Below are 16,584 nucleotides of genomic sequence, written 5' to 3'. Positions count from 1 at the left end.
CTTTTTTTGATGCTTCCGATACTGATACCTGGACATAAAAGAAAGCTTTCAAGTTTTTCTTTTATCAATTTTTTCTCTGTTGTTGGCCAGCATTAAAAGTAAACACTATTGATTTCAATAACACTATAAATCAACAAAATGTATATGTGAAACCCATATTCTTTTAATATAAAAATTCTACACTTCTAATTCTTGATTGCAATAAATATATGTGACGTCGTCAGCGAAAATCAGTCTTGTGTACGCTGACGTTTATGTCGGGAAATCGCGAGATAAAAATCTTGTACGAAAATGCGCTGGATATTTCGTCTTTTTCATACAATTTCTCGGCTCATAATTTATGACATGCTTTGAAAATTTCCACAATATAGCATGAATATGTCCTTTAAACACTGGCACAATTGGTGGTTTGTAATCCGCTTATTTAATTCAAATTATTCCCCTTGAAAGACACTGTTTCGTTTGTGCAGTTCACAGGTAGCGCAACCTGTCTCGTAGTGTTCATTTTCAATGGCTATTAAACGCTGTAAATCAAAATGACATCGTGTACTAATGGATGTCTTCAATCGAAGAAGGTTCGGAAATGATATTTCCACATGCTTAAAATAGGTAAGTGAAATATATATGTGTATTTTGGCTTTGTGATTAATTTTCGCGACTCGCAAGTTTGACCCGGAAGTAAACTGTACGATAGCAACTGAATTGTTTACATGAAATGGTGGAAGATTTAAATTTGACTTTAAAATATCATGTCTCAATTTATTAACACCAACACTATTCCATGTGAAATTTCACAAAACCAGGACACTTCGTTTTTAAATTTAAATGATTTATCGAATGTAAATGAACTTTATTTTGAAACTTCTCACCCCGCTACTCAAGATTTGTTTGATGTGGTACATGATTATGAAAGCACAGGAGTTTAAAATTCTATCAATATAGCTAATATAATGGCTTAAGAAAAAAAATATACCCCAATATAGTATAAGACTAGTCTTTATACTATATAGGAGTATAATTTTTTTTATTTAGCCATTAGATTAGCTATATTGATAGAATTTCAAACTCCTGTGATGAAAGTGACCTTGAGTCAAACCATGATGAGTCTGATATTGATATTGATATAGAAGCTGTCAAAAAAACATCAGATACTGCGTTAATTGAAAAGTCTGAACTTCATGTGGCAGAAGCTGATAAACAAAACAAATTTAAGGTTGACTTTTTAAATATGTTTAAGCACAAATTTAATTAATAATTATTATTATAAAAAAGTGTTATGTAGATAAATAACCAATAATTTGATATTCTACAGGTTGGGAAGTTACGGTCTTGGCGAACAGCATTCTCACTTTCAGTGTGACAACTGTTGCGGCCAAAATAAAAACAACATAGTCATCTGGTACCTTCTGTGGAGTGTTCTTGTAGGTAATAACAAGCCCTTAGTTATTGTGTTTCTGATAGCTTTTTTTAATGTTGAGAAATTAATTTAGCTAAACCTATTGTTAAAAATATTTGTTTGCAGTAATGCAATTGCAAAATGGTAAAGCATATTGATATGTAGTAAATATGTTAACAAAAAAATTACTCTGGTATCAATCCCAAAAGGAAAATTCTCTTAAAATAATATATTAAAATGAGTCAACATTTTTGAGTCAGTCAATTACTACAAAATACATATTCTAAATTGTAGCCTGACCTTTTTTAATAATTATTTTTTAACATTTCAGATTTACACAGAATCATCACACTAAGCTTTATGTTGATAAGACATACAAAGTTTACACCGGATTGGCACTTTGGCATCTGGAAGTCAAAGTGGAGGTAAATTCCTTATCACAGTATGGTGTATGTGACCTGCATGATCCTTCTTGATAAACCTTAATAAAAATATAAAAATAATAAAACATTAATCAATTAAAAATAGTGTGAAGGTACTTTATGTCTTGTAACAGGAAAATAAATATTCATTTTAATGGTTTCAGCTGTTTTATTGGTATGAAATTCTTGATATGGCAAACAAAATCCCATGCAAAATCATCCTTCAAACTTTGTAGTTTTCTATTACATCAACAACAACAATTAAATAATAATTTGATAATAGGAAAACTATATTTTGCAATTGTTTCTTTATTAAATGGTAATCTTGATACAGAAACTTCAATGCAGAAATGTTGTCTGATGTCGCTGCGTCTGTGGGGTTATCGTCAAGGACGGGCCACAACATCCCCCAGCTTGTGGGGGACTCTTCCAATCCTGCTGTTATCTAAGACAGGAAGGATTGCCTTACGACATTGTTTCACCACATAAAGAATGTCACCAAATTTCATCAATTTCCATGTGTCAGCGGAGCATCCCGGTGTTGTGGAATGCAGGGAATTGAGTGAATCACCAGTAGTCAGAATCACTCTCAGGAAGGTCTCGAAAGTGAATGTTAATGTGAGCTGTGACAACCTGCCATAAGAAATGTTTGCGAAAGGGCTTGATCTGGACCATCAGTGGTATTTATTTGAAAAAATTCGTGAATTCTGTCGCATAGATGAACCAAAAACTTGACATGTCCGAAACGCGCTACTGGTGAGCAACAAAAAACAGACTGTGCCCCCCCAAAAAAGAAGATGCATTAAGATGCGCATCTGATCTTCTCTGATGGTGCCACAACAATTACATACATCATGTATCAGTGTTTATTTTGGCCAAGGTATTGGGTGATATATTTTCCCACAAACAATGCAAACAATCCTCTATTCCTAGGAAAGCTAAAACATGTATATGATTGCTAAATGTGTCAGTTGATACAGGTTTTGAAATGTTCAATGCAAACTTTTGTTGTTTTAATTGCACAAGCTTGTTTTCAAGTTTTTTATATCTCATATTTACAAAACAAAAATCATTTGTTCCATGTAGATCTAACCATGCAATTGTTTTCACCTTATGGACACAGACTGCCTATCAGAAAAACTGGAAAAAAATCAGTGTGAATATTGTATTTATTTATGTTTTACAATGAAAATCCTATATTTTTGTTTGTTTGCTACATTGTTTCCATAGTAACAAAAACAAACAATTTTTATGTTTGAGTTATTGTTTATTTTTTCTATTTTTCTCTATCAGAAATAATGATAATAATGATTATTTCATTTACTGAAACATTTAGTATCCAAGTGTACTTTCAACCAACACGTTTCAATGCTGTGTTTTTCCATTCTGTTGTGTTTGAGGTTACATTATACTTAAATACACATGTAACTGAATAAAAAAAGGAAATTGTTCATGGAACACACACATTATTGATTGTTATCGTTTAACTAGTTACAAAACAGTGAAATTAATGCTGTGTTTGCCTTTAAACAAACACTTGATTGAAAATACAATTCGTAGATTTATAAAAGGCGTGATTGTGTGCTCTGGTGATTATTTACATGTAGATTGGTTACCATAGCAACACAAATGGTACATTTTAAATGTCCATAATGCTGTTGTCAGTTTATTGCACTATAAATATGTATTTGACTAAAGGAAAGATTATTGTTTTAATAAAACAATGTGCTTGTTGTTTGAAAATTTTCTTTGTTTTTTTTGTATTAAATGATAACTTTTAGTGACGGTAAAATGTAGGGTTGGTCACTTTGGAAGGTCATAAAATTAGTTTTGAATGTGATAAATAAAAAATCTATATCATTTTTGTGAACTACAATGTTCAGAGAATCCAAAATTGCCAAAAAGTCAAAATGTGATTTTTTGATCACAAGACTGATTTTCCCAGCTTTGGTCACATATGTCATTGGCATCGCCCTGGGTGGGGGGGACTAGTATGTAATGCATTTTTTTCTCGCTTATGGGAGGAGAAGTTATTTTACGGATCAATGTATATATTTTTGTTTTAAGAATATCTTGCATAGTGGTGATTTTTTGTGTAAATTAGTGTAAATAAGTACTGCATTTTTGCCTATTACATTTATTACAACATTTATTGCCAATAATGCAAAGCTAATTGTTTTAATTAATAACTGATCCACAACTGATCACAGGGGAAAGATCACAGGGACTGGGCAAATTCGCGAAACTTTCTGGTTTTGTATAAAAACAAATGATGTTTTGTATAAAAACAAAACATAATCAAAATATATTTATTTTGTGGTTTTTCTAATTTGCTTATTTAGGGGAGAATCAATGTAGTACGATATTTGACGACCTATCGCGCAAGCAAGTTTATTGGAAGGCGTAGTGGTACGAAAACGTACAATGTATTAGTTTATTAATAGACATATAATAACGATTACTATACACATCTTCACCAAATAGAAGTACATAAGTGAATGTCAGCCAGAATAGCTCAGTTAGGAGAGCATTAGACTGAAGTTGTTTACGCAACAGTCATCTAAAGGCCCCCAGTTCAATCCCGGGTTCCGGCACGAACGGAACACTTCGGCGGTTGACATTTTTTTCAGTCAGGTTAATAAATATAATAAAGCTTTATTTTATGTAGACATTTTAAAATCCATTTTACTACAATTGGACATTTTTATAAAAATTAATGGATCCAACGTGGTGACAATGTTAATTAAAATTTCTTACATCACTTAAATATCTTATAAAAAATACACGTGTTTTTATACGCCCGTCTATGACGGGACGTATTATGGTATACCCCGCGTCTGTCCGTCCGTCCGTCCGTCTGTCTGTCCGTCCGTCCGTCCGTCTGTCCGTCCGTCCGTCCGTCTGTTAATGTCGTACGCTACGTCAAATATCCTTTGACAGATTTTCTTCAAATTTTAACACAATCTTAATATTGATAAACCCTGATCCCCTTTCGTTTTTGACGGAATTCTGAATTGTCGTTCCAGAGTTATGGGACTTTGTTCGTCAAAATTTCGTGATTTCATTGAATGTCCTACTGTAGCTCAAATATCCTTCGATGGATTTTTTTCAATTTTCAACACAATCTTAATATTGATAAACCCTGATCCCCTTTCGTTTTTGACGGAATTCTGAATTGTCGTTCCAGAGTTATGGGACTTTGTTCGTCAAAATTTCGTGATTTCATTGAATGTCCTACCGTAGCCGTCCGTCCGTCCGTCTGTTAATGTCGTACGCTACGTCAAATATCCTTTGACAGATTTTCTTCAAATTTTAACACAATCTTAATATTGATAAACCCTGATCCCCTTTCGTTTTTGACGGAATTCTTAATTGTCGTTCCAGAGTTATGGGACTTTGTTCGTCAAAATTTCGTGATTTCATTGAATGTCCTACTGTAGCTCAAATATCCTTCGATGGATTTTTTTTTTTTTTTTTTTTAGTATCCCTGAAAAATTGAACAAGGTGAGCTTTTTTCTATTCCGATTGTACACTACCACTTACCCATCTACATTTCTCTTTTATTATTGGTCAAAATATCTATAACAGGTTTACTTCAACTCCATATCCTCTAAAGAAATGCATACATATACTCAAAAAAAGATATGGTATGAATGTCAAGGAGACGGCGCTCCATGCTCATGTACTTATAAAATAAACCATGTATTCAAATACAAATAAACTGAAGTAAAAAAATGATTCAAAGGGTTATTTATTACCTTACTACTTCATTGGCGAACGACGGGCGTATCATGCGCTCATGGCGCAGCTCCTCAGTTATATTAACAAATAAATGCAATTAACACATTTATTATCCATGTATTTTTATGGTTGTCTATCATAGGCCTATCCCTACCACATATAAAGCGCGAAGCCCGACACGTATTATTGATTGTAACAATGAGTTGCGATAAAGGAAGCAGTCGCTTATCAAGGAGGAGCTGTGTCCCAGCAGCCCGTTTCCCTAGAGTCAAGCACTCCTAGGAGTTTTTTTTTTAAGAACCACATATAGAGCGTGAAGGGCGACACGTATTACTATCCAGGTGGTATGGGCCCTTTAGCATTATCCGACCATTACGTTCATAGCTATCTTCCTTAAAATTTGAGAAATTTTGAAATCCTTGTTCGAAGTCCAAAATTTTCATCCGATTGTTCCCAAACTTTCACAGTTTTTTTATTAATGAGGACCCAACCCAAACTCTATATGAGCAATATTGGACCATAAGTCCAGAATTATGTCTCTTTGAATTTAAAAATAAAAGTGAAAAACTGCTTGGTTAGGTGATTATGTCAACATTTTTCATCAGATTCTTTCCAAACTTACAGTGTCTTCATATCAATGAGCATTTTTACCTCATTTTAAATGAGAAACATCGGGACAATAAGTCCAGAAATTTTTTCTATTAAATTGACAAAATAAACATTTTCCACTTGTTTAAAAGATTTCACAACTTTTGTCTGAATCTTTCCAAATTTTTAAGTGTTTTTATATCAGTATTACTCGAACCCTATTGAAAATGATGAATATTGGAGCAATAAATCTATTATGATCTTTTACTGAATTTCAAAGTATTGTGAAATGCAGCTTCTTTATACAAATTACAGTTTTCATTCAAAAAAAAAATTTCAAACTTTTACAGTGTTTTCATATTAATGAGTACTCAACCCCTATCGTAAATGAGCAACTTAAGAATAAGTTCAGAATTATCTCCCCTAGAAGTTGAGAAAAATATGAAATTGCGCTTACAAGACGAAGCAGATTTTTTAAAACCTACACAGTTCTGTTCCATTAATGAAAACTGCACATGGATACCAGTAATAAACAGGAAACCAATGTAAATAAAATGAACTATGAAATATTTGGGAGGTACAACACAAAATCATAGATAATGGTTATTTGGGGGTTATAACACAACATCATAAATAATGGTTATTTGGGAGTTATAACACAAAATCATAGATAATGGTTATACCAGTATCTTTTTCTATTTTTTTTTAAATAATCGGCCAATATATTAGTATTTACAGTAGAAGTGTTCCATGTAACTTCATTGAGTGCCTTTTACACTGAAATTCCCAACGCCCTTTGATGCTTTGCATCAATACTTATCTTGTTTAGTCTTGTTTTACATTGTGTCACACAATCTTCTTACCGGAAGAACATCATTCAGTCACTTACAAGAAGCAGAACGCACCACAGCAAAGTTATTTGGCACACAGTACCGCCTTTAGAGAAAAAAAAATAACTCACCTCGGTCATGTTCTTTTACAGAGTCACTTACCGAGCTTATACTAGCTGCGGGGGGTTGCGTACCAAGTGATTTGACCTTGAAAGGTCATGGGTCACGGTCAATATGCGTCGCTTGCACAGACTTTGATGATGAAGAGGGCGACGAGGCTGTGGAACTTCAGCAGCAGACGAGACATAAGGCTGCAGGTAGAGACTCGCATTTATATTGTCATGGATGCAAAGTTACTGTTTATATTTGTTACTGAGACATGGGCTTTTAATAAATTTGCAGAGGAATAAAAGCAGATAGGGCGTCTGCCTAGCGACCAGAAGGATTTCATTCCCACAGTTGGAGCATTCTTGAGGTTTCCCATAAAAACACCAAGTACTGGTTCTATCCAGCAAACAGACCCGAGAGCATTCCACTAAGCCTTAGGCTTTGGATTGAATTGCGCGTACAATAAATGTGTTTAAAGAAAAGAATTGGGGTGTGATTTGGAAAACATCTTTGTGGAGGAAATGTCTGGGCCAAGTATCATGAACATTCTCAATTTGTTCACATCAAACAATGAGATTATTGACTCAGCTCATTCTCAATTTGTTCACATCAAACAATGAGATAATTGACTCAGCTCATTCTCAATTTGTTCACATCAAACAATGAGATAATTGACTCAGCTCATTCTCAATTTGTTCACATCAAACAATGAGATAATTGACTCAGCTCATTCTCAATTTGTTCACATCAAACAATGAGATAATTGACTCAGCTCATTCTCAATTTGTTCACATCAAACAATGAGATAATTGACTCAGCTCATTCTCAATTTGTTCACATCAAACAATGAGATAATTGACTCAGCTCATTCTCAATTTGTTTACATCAAACAATTAGATAATTGACTCAGCTCATTCTCAATTTGTTCACATCAAACGATGAGATAATTGACTCAGCTCATTCTCAATTTGTTCACATCAAACAATGAGATAATTGACTCAGCTCATTCTCAATTTGTTCACATCAAACAATGAGATAATTGACTCAGCTCATTCTCAATTTGTTCACATCAAACAATGAGATAATTGACTCAGCTCATTCTCAATTTGTTCACATCAAACAATGAGATAATTGACTCAGCTCATTCTCAATTTGTTCACATCAAACAATGAGATAATTGACTCAGCTCATTCTCAATTTGTTCACATCAAACAATGAGATAATTGACTCAGCTCATTCTCAATTTGTTCACATCAAACAATGAGATAATTGACTCAGCTCATTCTCAATTTGTTTACATCAAACAATGAGATAATTGACTCAGCTCATTCTCAATTTGTTCACATCAAACAATGAGATAATTGACTCAGCTCATTCTCAATTTGTTCACATCAAACAATGAGATAATTGACTCAGCTCATTCTCAATTTGTTCACATCAAACAATTAGATAATTGACTCAGCTCATTCTCAATTTGTTCACATCAAACAATGAGATAATTGACTCGGCTCATTCTCAATTTGTTCACATCAAACAATGAGATAATTGACTCAGCTCATTCTCAATTTGTTCACATCAAACAATGAGATAATTGACTCAGCTCATTCTAAATTTGTTCACATCAAACGATGAGATTATTGACTCAGCCGAGTATTGAGAATGTCAGTCAGGTCACGGACAATCTCAAATTTCAGCTTTAAGAATATTCACATATTCTTCCTCAAACTCATGGTTGAGTCACTCTCAAAACTTAAAAAAGCTTTGGTGGATGCCAAATTGTGCATGATGGTCAAACTCGTAAAAAAAATGAAGAAAAAATGCAAAGTTGATTCAGAATATTGACTTAATTATGTTTGTGATACTGTACTTACTTGACGAAACCACTTTTCAATAGATTAAGTAAAGTAAAGAACTAATTGTAAAACTGTTGTGGTACAGAAACAGAGACAAAACTCACACCCCAGATGAAGCATATCCCGCAGTTTTAAATCATTTGTGCATAAGTACTGTCATAATAGGATGTACAATGTATTACTCCTAGTTCTGTCTGTTTTTTCATACGACCATAATGATTGGATAATCAATTAGCTAGTAACCAATTGCATAAGTAGAGACATTTCTAATCCTAACAGTTTGAATATAAATGACCTCACTTGTCATGTGTCATGTGTACCCAACCAAAATGAAACTGCTGAAGTGTCACAGTTACATAAGAGATGTACAAATATAAATGCATGTAGATATTGAAAAAGTGATTATTACTTTGCAAAATGGACAAATTAATCGTAGTTGATTCAAATGACAAATTAAAAAACACACTGTTTTAACATAAATGCAGACTAAGTTCAGCAGTTAATCCCATTTTTCTCAGGGCCACAATTTTACTGTTACACAGTGACAACAAGTGCGCATGAAATATTGAACTGAATAACTGTAAATTGATTGAAATGACAGTGTTTGTACTCTTCATGAGTTTTACGATTTTCAAATGCATGTTTTTATGTATTGCAGAATTGAAGATCTCTGAGAAAACGGGGTTAAATGCATGTGCGTAAAGTGTAAAGTGTATCCCAGATAAGCCTATGGGCTTATACAAATAGCAGTCCGTACAGGCTAACAGGGACAACACTTTCCGCTTTCATGATATTTTTTGCAAAATCCAGTGTTGGCAAAAAGTAGTGGCCCTGGATAGCATGTGTTTTACTGCACAGGCTAATCTGGAACAACACTTTACGCACATGCATTAAACCCCTTTTCACAGAGTGAGGCACATATATTTCAGAACTCAAGCGCCGGTTCGGACTGGTAACAGTGACGCGAGAATGGGTGTTGGACAGTCTGTGTTTGTTTGAAGTTCAACCGGTAGAGGAATATAGCGTGACTTGCACTTGAATACAGAGTGATTCTCACTTGAATACGGTGGTAATTTCACTTGAATACAATCTTTTTCATTTGAATGTCAGCATGATGCTAACTTGAACAAAAATTGACTGTCACTAGAGAATGGTACAAAGAAGAGAACGTTAATTCAAACGAAGATATGATGTGGGATGAAATATGCTTCTCATGTCAATATCACAGGAAAAGGGAACTTAATAGAAGAAAACATAACAAAAACATGGAAAAGCTGCATCGTGAAGAGAATTATTATCCTTAAAGGCTCTATAAAGGTCACAAATCCAATTATTATGCATATCAACTGGTCTAATTTTTACCGGAATACAATTACTCTTGCATAAAAACTGCTAATAACACAGCTCAGGTGCAACATTGTCAAGAATTATGGAAGATAAACCCGTTTCATAATTGGAAGAAATGTTTACATTTTTGCAACTTACGTGATGTGTAGCCTCAGAGCGTTGACATATGCTAAAAACAGCCGAAAGAAAATTCAATTTTAATTCTATTTTAACAACTTTTTACCAGCAGAAAGTTTCTTATTAGATCACTACAAACGTTTTAACCATTTAGAAGAGACCTACTTTGTGAGTGATACCGGAAAACGTTAAAAGTCATCGTTATATTTTTGGTGACCTTAGTCACTTTCACTTTCTCTTTCGCGAGTAAACAGCGATGTAAATAAACTGATTGTTTGTAAACACAATTGACTTGGAGGACACTTTATTTTGAGCTCAAAACAAGTTATTATTATGTCCAATAGCATATATATATTGTTTTTTTATAACCTTTATAAATAAAATATGAAAAAAATATTTAAAAATCTGTAAATAATTACGTATCTTCAACTTTATAGAGCCTTTAAGGCTTTTTATAAAATATACCTTGATTAAGTGTTCTGTGTCTAAAAACATTTAACAGTTTCTAATTCATTGCGATCAGATGTTGAGGACTAGTTTTGTATAGTTCTTAAGAAGAAACCTACATTGATATGCATATGTAGAAAAACTGGTATGTGTATACTGCTGTATAAATATGATAATGACTTTTATCTTAAAGGGATCTTTTCACGCTTTGGTAAATTGACAAAATTGAAAAAAGTTGTTTCAGATTCGCACATTTTCGTTTTAGTTATGATATTTGTGAGGAAACAGTAATACTGAACATTTACCATGGTCTAATATAGCCATTATATGCATCCTTTGACAATTTTAAAACCTAAAAATTATAAAGCGTTGCAACGCGAAACGATTGAATAATTTGGAGAGTTCTGTTTTTGTCGTTAAATTTTGTGAAACTACGAAGATTGCTTATATAAGGTATAAAATACGTCGAGTATGTGTACTCGGCAGAATAGCTCAGTAGGCTATAGCGTTTTTACTTCAGGACTCTGGCAGGACTCCAGGGGTCACTGGTTCGAAACCTGCTCCGGGCAATGTTCTTTTCCTATTTTAAATTTTTTTCTTGATTCTTTACTGGAGCTTTTACGATCCAATGTTTACATTTATCAATATAAAGCATTTAATGAATAAGTTAAAAAATGCCAAAATCTGTGAAAAGGCCCCTTTAAATTAATTCACTTGCTGTCATGCTTGCTTTAAAAATTAATTTTATCATGTTTTAGTTTTGTAAATTTCTTGTTAAGATTATTATTTTAAATGTTTTCCAATTAAAACTATCTATTATTGTTTTACTAATATGACATATATGTTTGAATTATGAAATGCATAAGTTTTTCAAGAAAAAAAACTATTGTTAATTACACTTAAGCATACTTGTCTGATACAAATATGTAGAGAAATTTTATGTTAACAATTTAGAAATTAATTTGAATGGAATCTGATTGTGTTAGTAAATCACAGTAATGTCAATGGTTTCTGTGTCATGTTTTCACTATAAAAGTTATTTTTTACACGATTTTTCAATGATGAAAAGTACGTGTATTAAAATCGCCTTTGGTGGGCATACATATGGACGCAACATGGGGTTGAATAATTTATGTTTGGATTTGAGCTCTATAAAATGACAAGTTTCTCACTTTGTCGCATGCTTTGAATATTTACGCAAACGTGCTAAAACCAGAAAGTTGCTTTGAGTGACGTCACTTGATTTTGCAATCTCATTTCAGGAAAAATACCTAACACGATTGGTCAGTCAAAGAAAAGCCAATGAAAAGACTCTAAAAGCTTTATTACACATCTCTAAAATAAACATATTGTTCTTGGTTATATTGCATATAAAACAAGGTGTAGCATGTGATTAAATGTATAAAGTACAATCAAGCCATATTGTCATTGTTGATGTCATAACCATAGTTAAATAGGACGAATGTTAATAAATATACAGAAAATTTAATAAATACTATTTAAAAGCGGAATGGCTTTGTTACTTAATGAAGAAAATGATCGAGCTCCAATCTGAAGTTGTGAAGTCCATTCAAACATTCACAAGTCGTTTCAATGACAATGTTTTCAACTTTTAGTAATGAAGACTTTGATAATTTCACCATCCACCTCTTGAGCAATCCCTTACAAGTTTTTTTAAAAGGTATCAAGGTGTAAATATTCATTTAACTATATCATTTTGTTCTCGAGTTAGAGAGCAATATCTTAAAGAACAAGTGACTTGATATTTTAATACCACGACATGGAATTTATGCACACGAGTGAAACGATAAAAATAAACAAATTGATATGCACATGATTTCAAAATTATGAAGAGCATAGTAACTTAGTGCGAGTTTTACTTTCGTTAATGATACTCTGTCCACTTACAAAGGTTCGAGCTAATTCCTCTTGATATCTTGGGTTATGCTCAGGGAATTAAAAAAAAAGGATGAGCAATTTTAATATTATTTCAAAGTAAAGTGACAGATGACAACTTTTCGGATGTTCTGAAAAAGTAAATGTTAACCAATAGACCCAAGGACAAACTGGGTACCCGCAACAAATCGAGTCCTTAACAGCACAATTATGGACTACCAAATTCACTTCCTTCTTCATTAGACAATTATTTTAATGTTAAATATCGATTCGTCTTGATTTTGAGTGTAAACCAATAGTCGGTAAACCGAAATGCGAACCCATCAAAGGTACAGTGAGACCGATTGCTCGAGATAATATTTCACAGCATATCGACTTCTTTTTTTCAAGGAATAGGGCAACATTGATAAATGCATTAAAATAAAGAAAGCTCTCGTATACAAATACTGTATTTATTTCACCTTTCACAGTTATCTTTAAACCTAATCAATGCACCGCGCTACACAGACAGTCAATATTTATCAAACGTCAAGCAGAGAATCTAACGTTTAAGATGTAATAAAATCATCTCAACAAGTGCATGTCTGATGTTTTCAATTTATCAAACTTCGAGAGTACATGCTGCCCTTTACCATGTCCGTTTAGATTGTAAAACAAATAAGTATTGAATGATTTCGTAAAATATTGCGATAAGGATTGAAATATGAAATCCAAAAACTTATTAAATTCAGAAGAACGTTTTTCTTTTGTTTTAGAGTATTATATACACGTACATGTATTAAGATTTTTACGAAATGCAAATGATACTCTATTTTTACTTAGTTTAAATGGTTATCGTGTAAACATTTGTAATGTGTAAAGTTTAATTTGAAAAAATGAAATTGTACTTACATAATTAACAATTGCCAATATTATATAAAATATTGAGATTGTCTATGTGCTTTATTTCTCAAATCACAAAACTTTTTAAACATGAAGACAAAACTAATGTTCATGTGACAGTTTTACAAAATTGGTGGTTATACTTAACAAATCGATATTTAAACTACATGTACTAGTGCATTAAGATTAACAACATCACTAGCCCTTTCGACTGTTTTTTCGGCGTAAGCTGCATAAGCCAGCTTTTCACCCTGACTTGACCTTTGTAAGTGTCCAATAAAATTCAAATAAAATTTCCCGCGGCTAGGTACGAATGAATACACTTCATTTATTCCATTGGCTGATTTGAGTATACCACCAGAACATTGGAAACATATCCGCGTCTTTGTAACACTGTTTTACTGTATGAAACAATTTTATCTCTAATGAAAAGGCTTAATAGATAGAATAGTTTTACACTCAATTCTCGACATCAATACAGTTTGTGCGTACACCTTTTATTTTCAGAGTATTACCAGCGCAAAAGCGTTTATACTTAAAAGGCTATGTTCTCATATTTAGTACTTACTTTCATATTCCTGTCAACATGTTAACATGTAAATATAATATGTTAAAGCGGGTATATACGATTTTTATATGTGCTGAATTGTAAAATATTGATACAAATATGTTATAATAACACACAATATGCAAGAAAAATGATACATTTAAGACGAATTTCATAAAATACAGCAAATACAAATTAGCGCCCCGAGCCGATTGTGACGAAGATAATTCGTAATTATTTTCCTACAATAACCGATGCATTCGTCTTTTTAGTGTTCGTGTGTCGTATGAATCGATATCGCTGCAGGAATTTCAAATGAACCGTTAAACTAAATTTAGACTCACATCGTACATGCATGATATACATGCTGGCGAATTCGGCTGTACAGCCTTTTTCGATTTCAGAATTAAATATCTGGCTTATTCAGCATTTTTCGACACATGTTCTTCTTAACTTTTATTTTAGTTTATATTGAAATATATGTATAATAAGTTTTTAACACATTTTATATTAATTAATAAATATTTGACAAGATCGTATATACTCGCTTTAAAAGAAGATATTCAGCAATATAATTATGGTATGTCAATAATAGATTCTTAATGTGTTTTCAACAATACAATGATAAATATTATTTTTAATAAATTTAACAATAATTATTCCACCATATTGCCTAATGTACTAAAGTGATATTATGAGCATGTAACAGTTTATAGGTGTCTATCGCAACCGTTGATTATTTTTGATGTTTCTACTTCATATACACTTATAGTAATTAATGCAGCATCAACATACTAAAACAATATACCAGAAAGAGAAAAATAATGCATTTGAATATTAACCGTACTTTCGTTTGACAACTGATCATGCGTTTACGAGTTGAACCTAAATTTAGTTTTAGTGCAGATTTGTTCATACGACACAAAGACACAATATTGTTTTACGGATCATTTCGGCTTACAGGACTGGGTGGGTCACGTAAGAATATCGAATATAAAATATATTTTTATAAACAACTGGTAGCAAGGTGAGTTGCAGATAATTGATCAGTAGCCACATTTTAACTAACTATTTTGACCTATTAATTCTTTTCAGCTCAATTCAACAGTGCAAAATGCCCATAATATCACTTTAAGCATGAGCACGATGATTCTCGATACTGTTAATAATCGAATCAAATAGCAATGCCCGACAGACCACTAAAACAGGTTTGTTCTCGTGTGGCCGGTTGACTCATATGTTTAAATTTCACTTCCATTCTTCTTTTGGTTTTCTGTTTTGTATCTATAGGTTTATGACCAGCAATATGTTATAATGTAAAATAAGCCGCGAAAACTCCCCGTAACATCCCGTACTGCGTGTGATGCAGCTAAGAACTGCACAGAAAAAGACATTCGCTATCCTTGATCTCATTCATTAAACTATTTACGCCGTATATCTTTTTTAAAGATATTTCTTGGTTATTTTATATCACAGCTCCAAACAACGCAGTAAAAAGTGATACTACTTTGATAAACAAATCTCCTATGCTTTCGTGAAACAAGAGACGTTGTCAGTTCGTTCAAAACTCATTACGCTACATTTGCAGGTAACAGATCAAAATTGTGTGATGTTAATGTCCGTCAAATTGACATCCGCGCTTTCCTTTACCACTCTTACTTGCTGATTGCGATCCAATTTAAGAAATCCAACTGTACGAGATGTTGTGGTAAGAATCATAGCATTTTTGCCCTCCACAAAATGGCAGGCCAAAATGTTCTCATCCAAATCTTCTAACTCAATTGGGTCTCCCGTATGCGTCCCATCCTCACATGATACGGGAATAAGCTGATCTCCGCTTATAATATATAGTGTGTCTTTTGTTAGGCACACGTTCGTCGGACGAAATTCCTCACCATCATTTGTTTTTTCCCAGACCACTTCCTTTTTATCGATGCTCTGACATTCCAATTGCTTTTTGCGCGAGTCTAATACGAAAAGCAGACGTTTATGGAAGTCGTATGCTGCGCGAATGCCTTCCCAGTTCCCATCACGTTTTTTAAATTCATGCTTGGATTCTATCTTTCCAGCTGCAGTCAGTACATAAAGTGTACCATTACATGCCACGGCGTATTTATCGTTTAAAATGTCATACCAGGCACCTAAGAACTGATTCTGAATTTCGTTTGGCAATGCTTCGGCGTACTTTAAATTTATTGCCGTATCACTTATAAAATAACACCTCATTTTGCACGCTTTTCCTTCGACAAACAATGTTGTCACCCGTTCTGACGAAACCCTAATCAGTGCCAGAGGCTGTTCTTTGATTTGGTGGACGACTTTAACGCATCCGTCTGTGCCCGTTAGAACAAGCGTCTGTTCAAATTCATCATAAACTATGATTCCGTTCTTTACATCCGTAACCCACTTG

General features: G+C 33.2%; 1 protein-coding gene and 1 long non-coding RNA gene across 2 annotated transcripts in view; both read left to right on the top strand.

Moving 5' to 3' along the window:
- LOC127870084 (uncharacterized) overlaps positions 1-10,723 on the top strand; it is a 49,493-nt gene extending 38,770 nt beyond the window's left edge. Inside the window, exons 17-18 of the mRNA XM_052412744.1 lie at positions 7,130-7,294; positions 9,868-10,723. Coding sequence (XP_052268704.1) covers positions 7,130-7,294; positions 9,868-9,977 — 275 coding nt within the window. The 3' untranslated portion in view covers positions 9,978-10,723. The remainder of the gene's footprint in view (positions 1-7,129; positions 7,295-9,867) is intronic.
- Positions 1,726-3,021, top strand: LOC127869036 (uncharacterized). Its single transcript, XR_008044381.1, has 2 exons — positions 1,726-1,821; positions 2,153-3,021. It is a non-coding gene; the product is annotated as an uncharacterized LOC127869036 (long non-coding RNA).
- Positions 10,724-16,584: the final 5,861 nt, after the last annotated feature.

This window comes from Dreissena polymorpha, chromosome 2 (assembly GCF_020536995.1).
Source record: "Dreissena polymorpha isolate Duluth1 chromosome 2, UMN_Dpol_1.0, whole genome shotgun sequence".
Taxonomy (NCBI): Eukaryota; Metazoa; Mollusca; class Bivalvia; order Myida; family Dreissenidae; genus Dreissena; species Dreissena polymorpha.
This window is presented reverse-complemented; position numbering and strand designations above follow the sequence as displayed.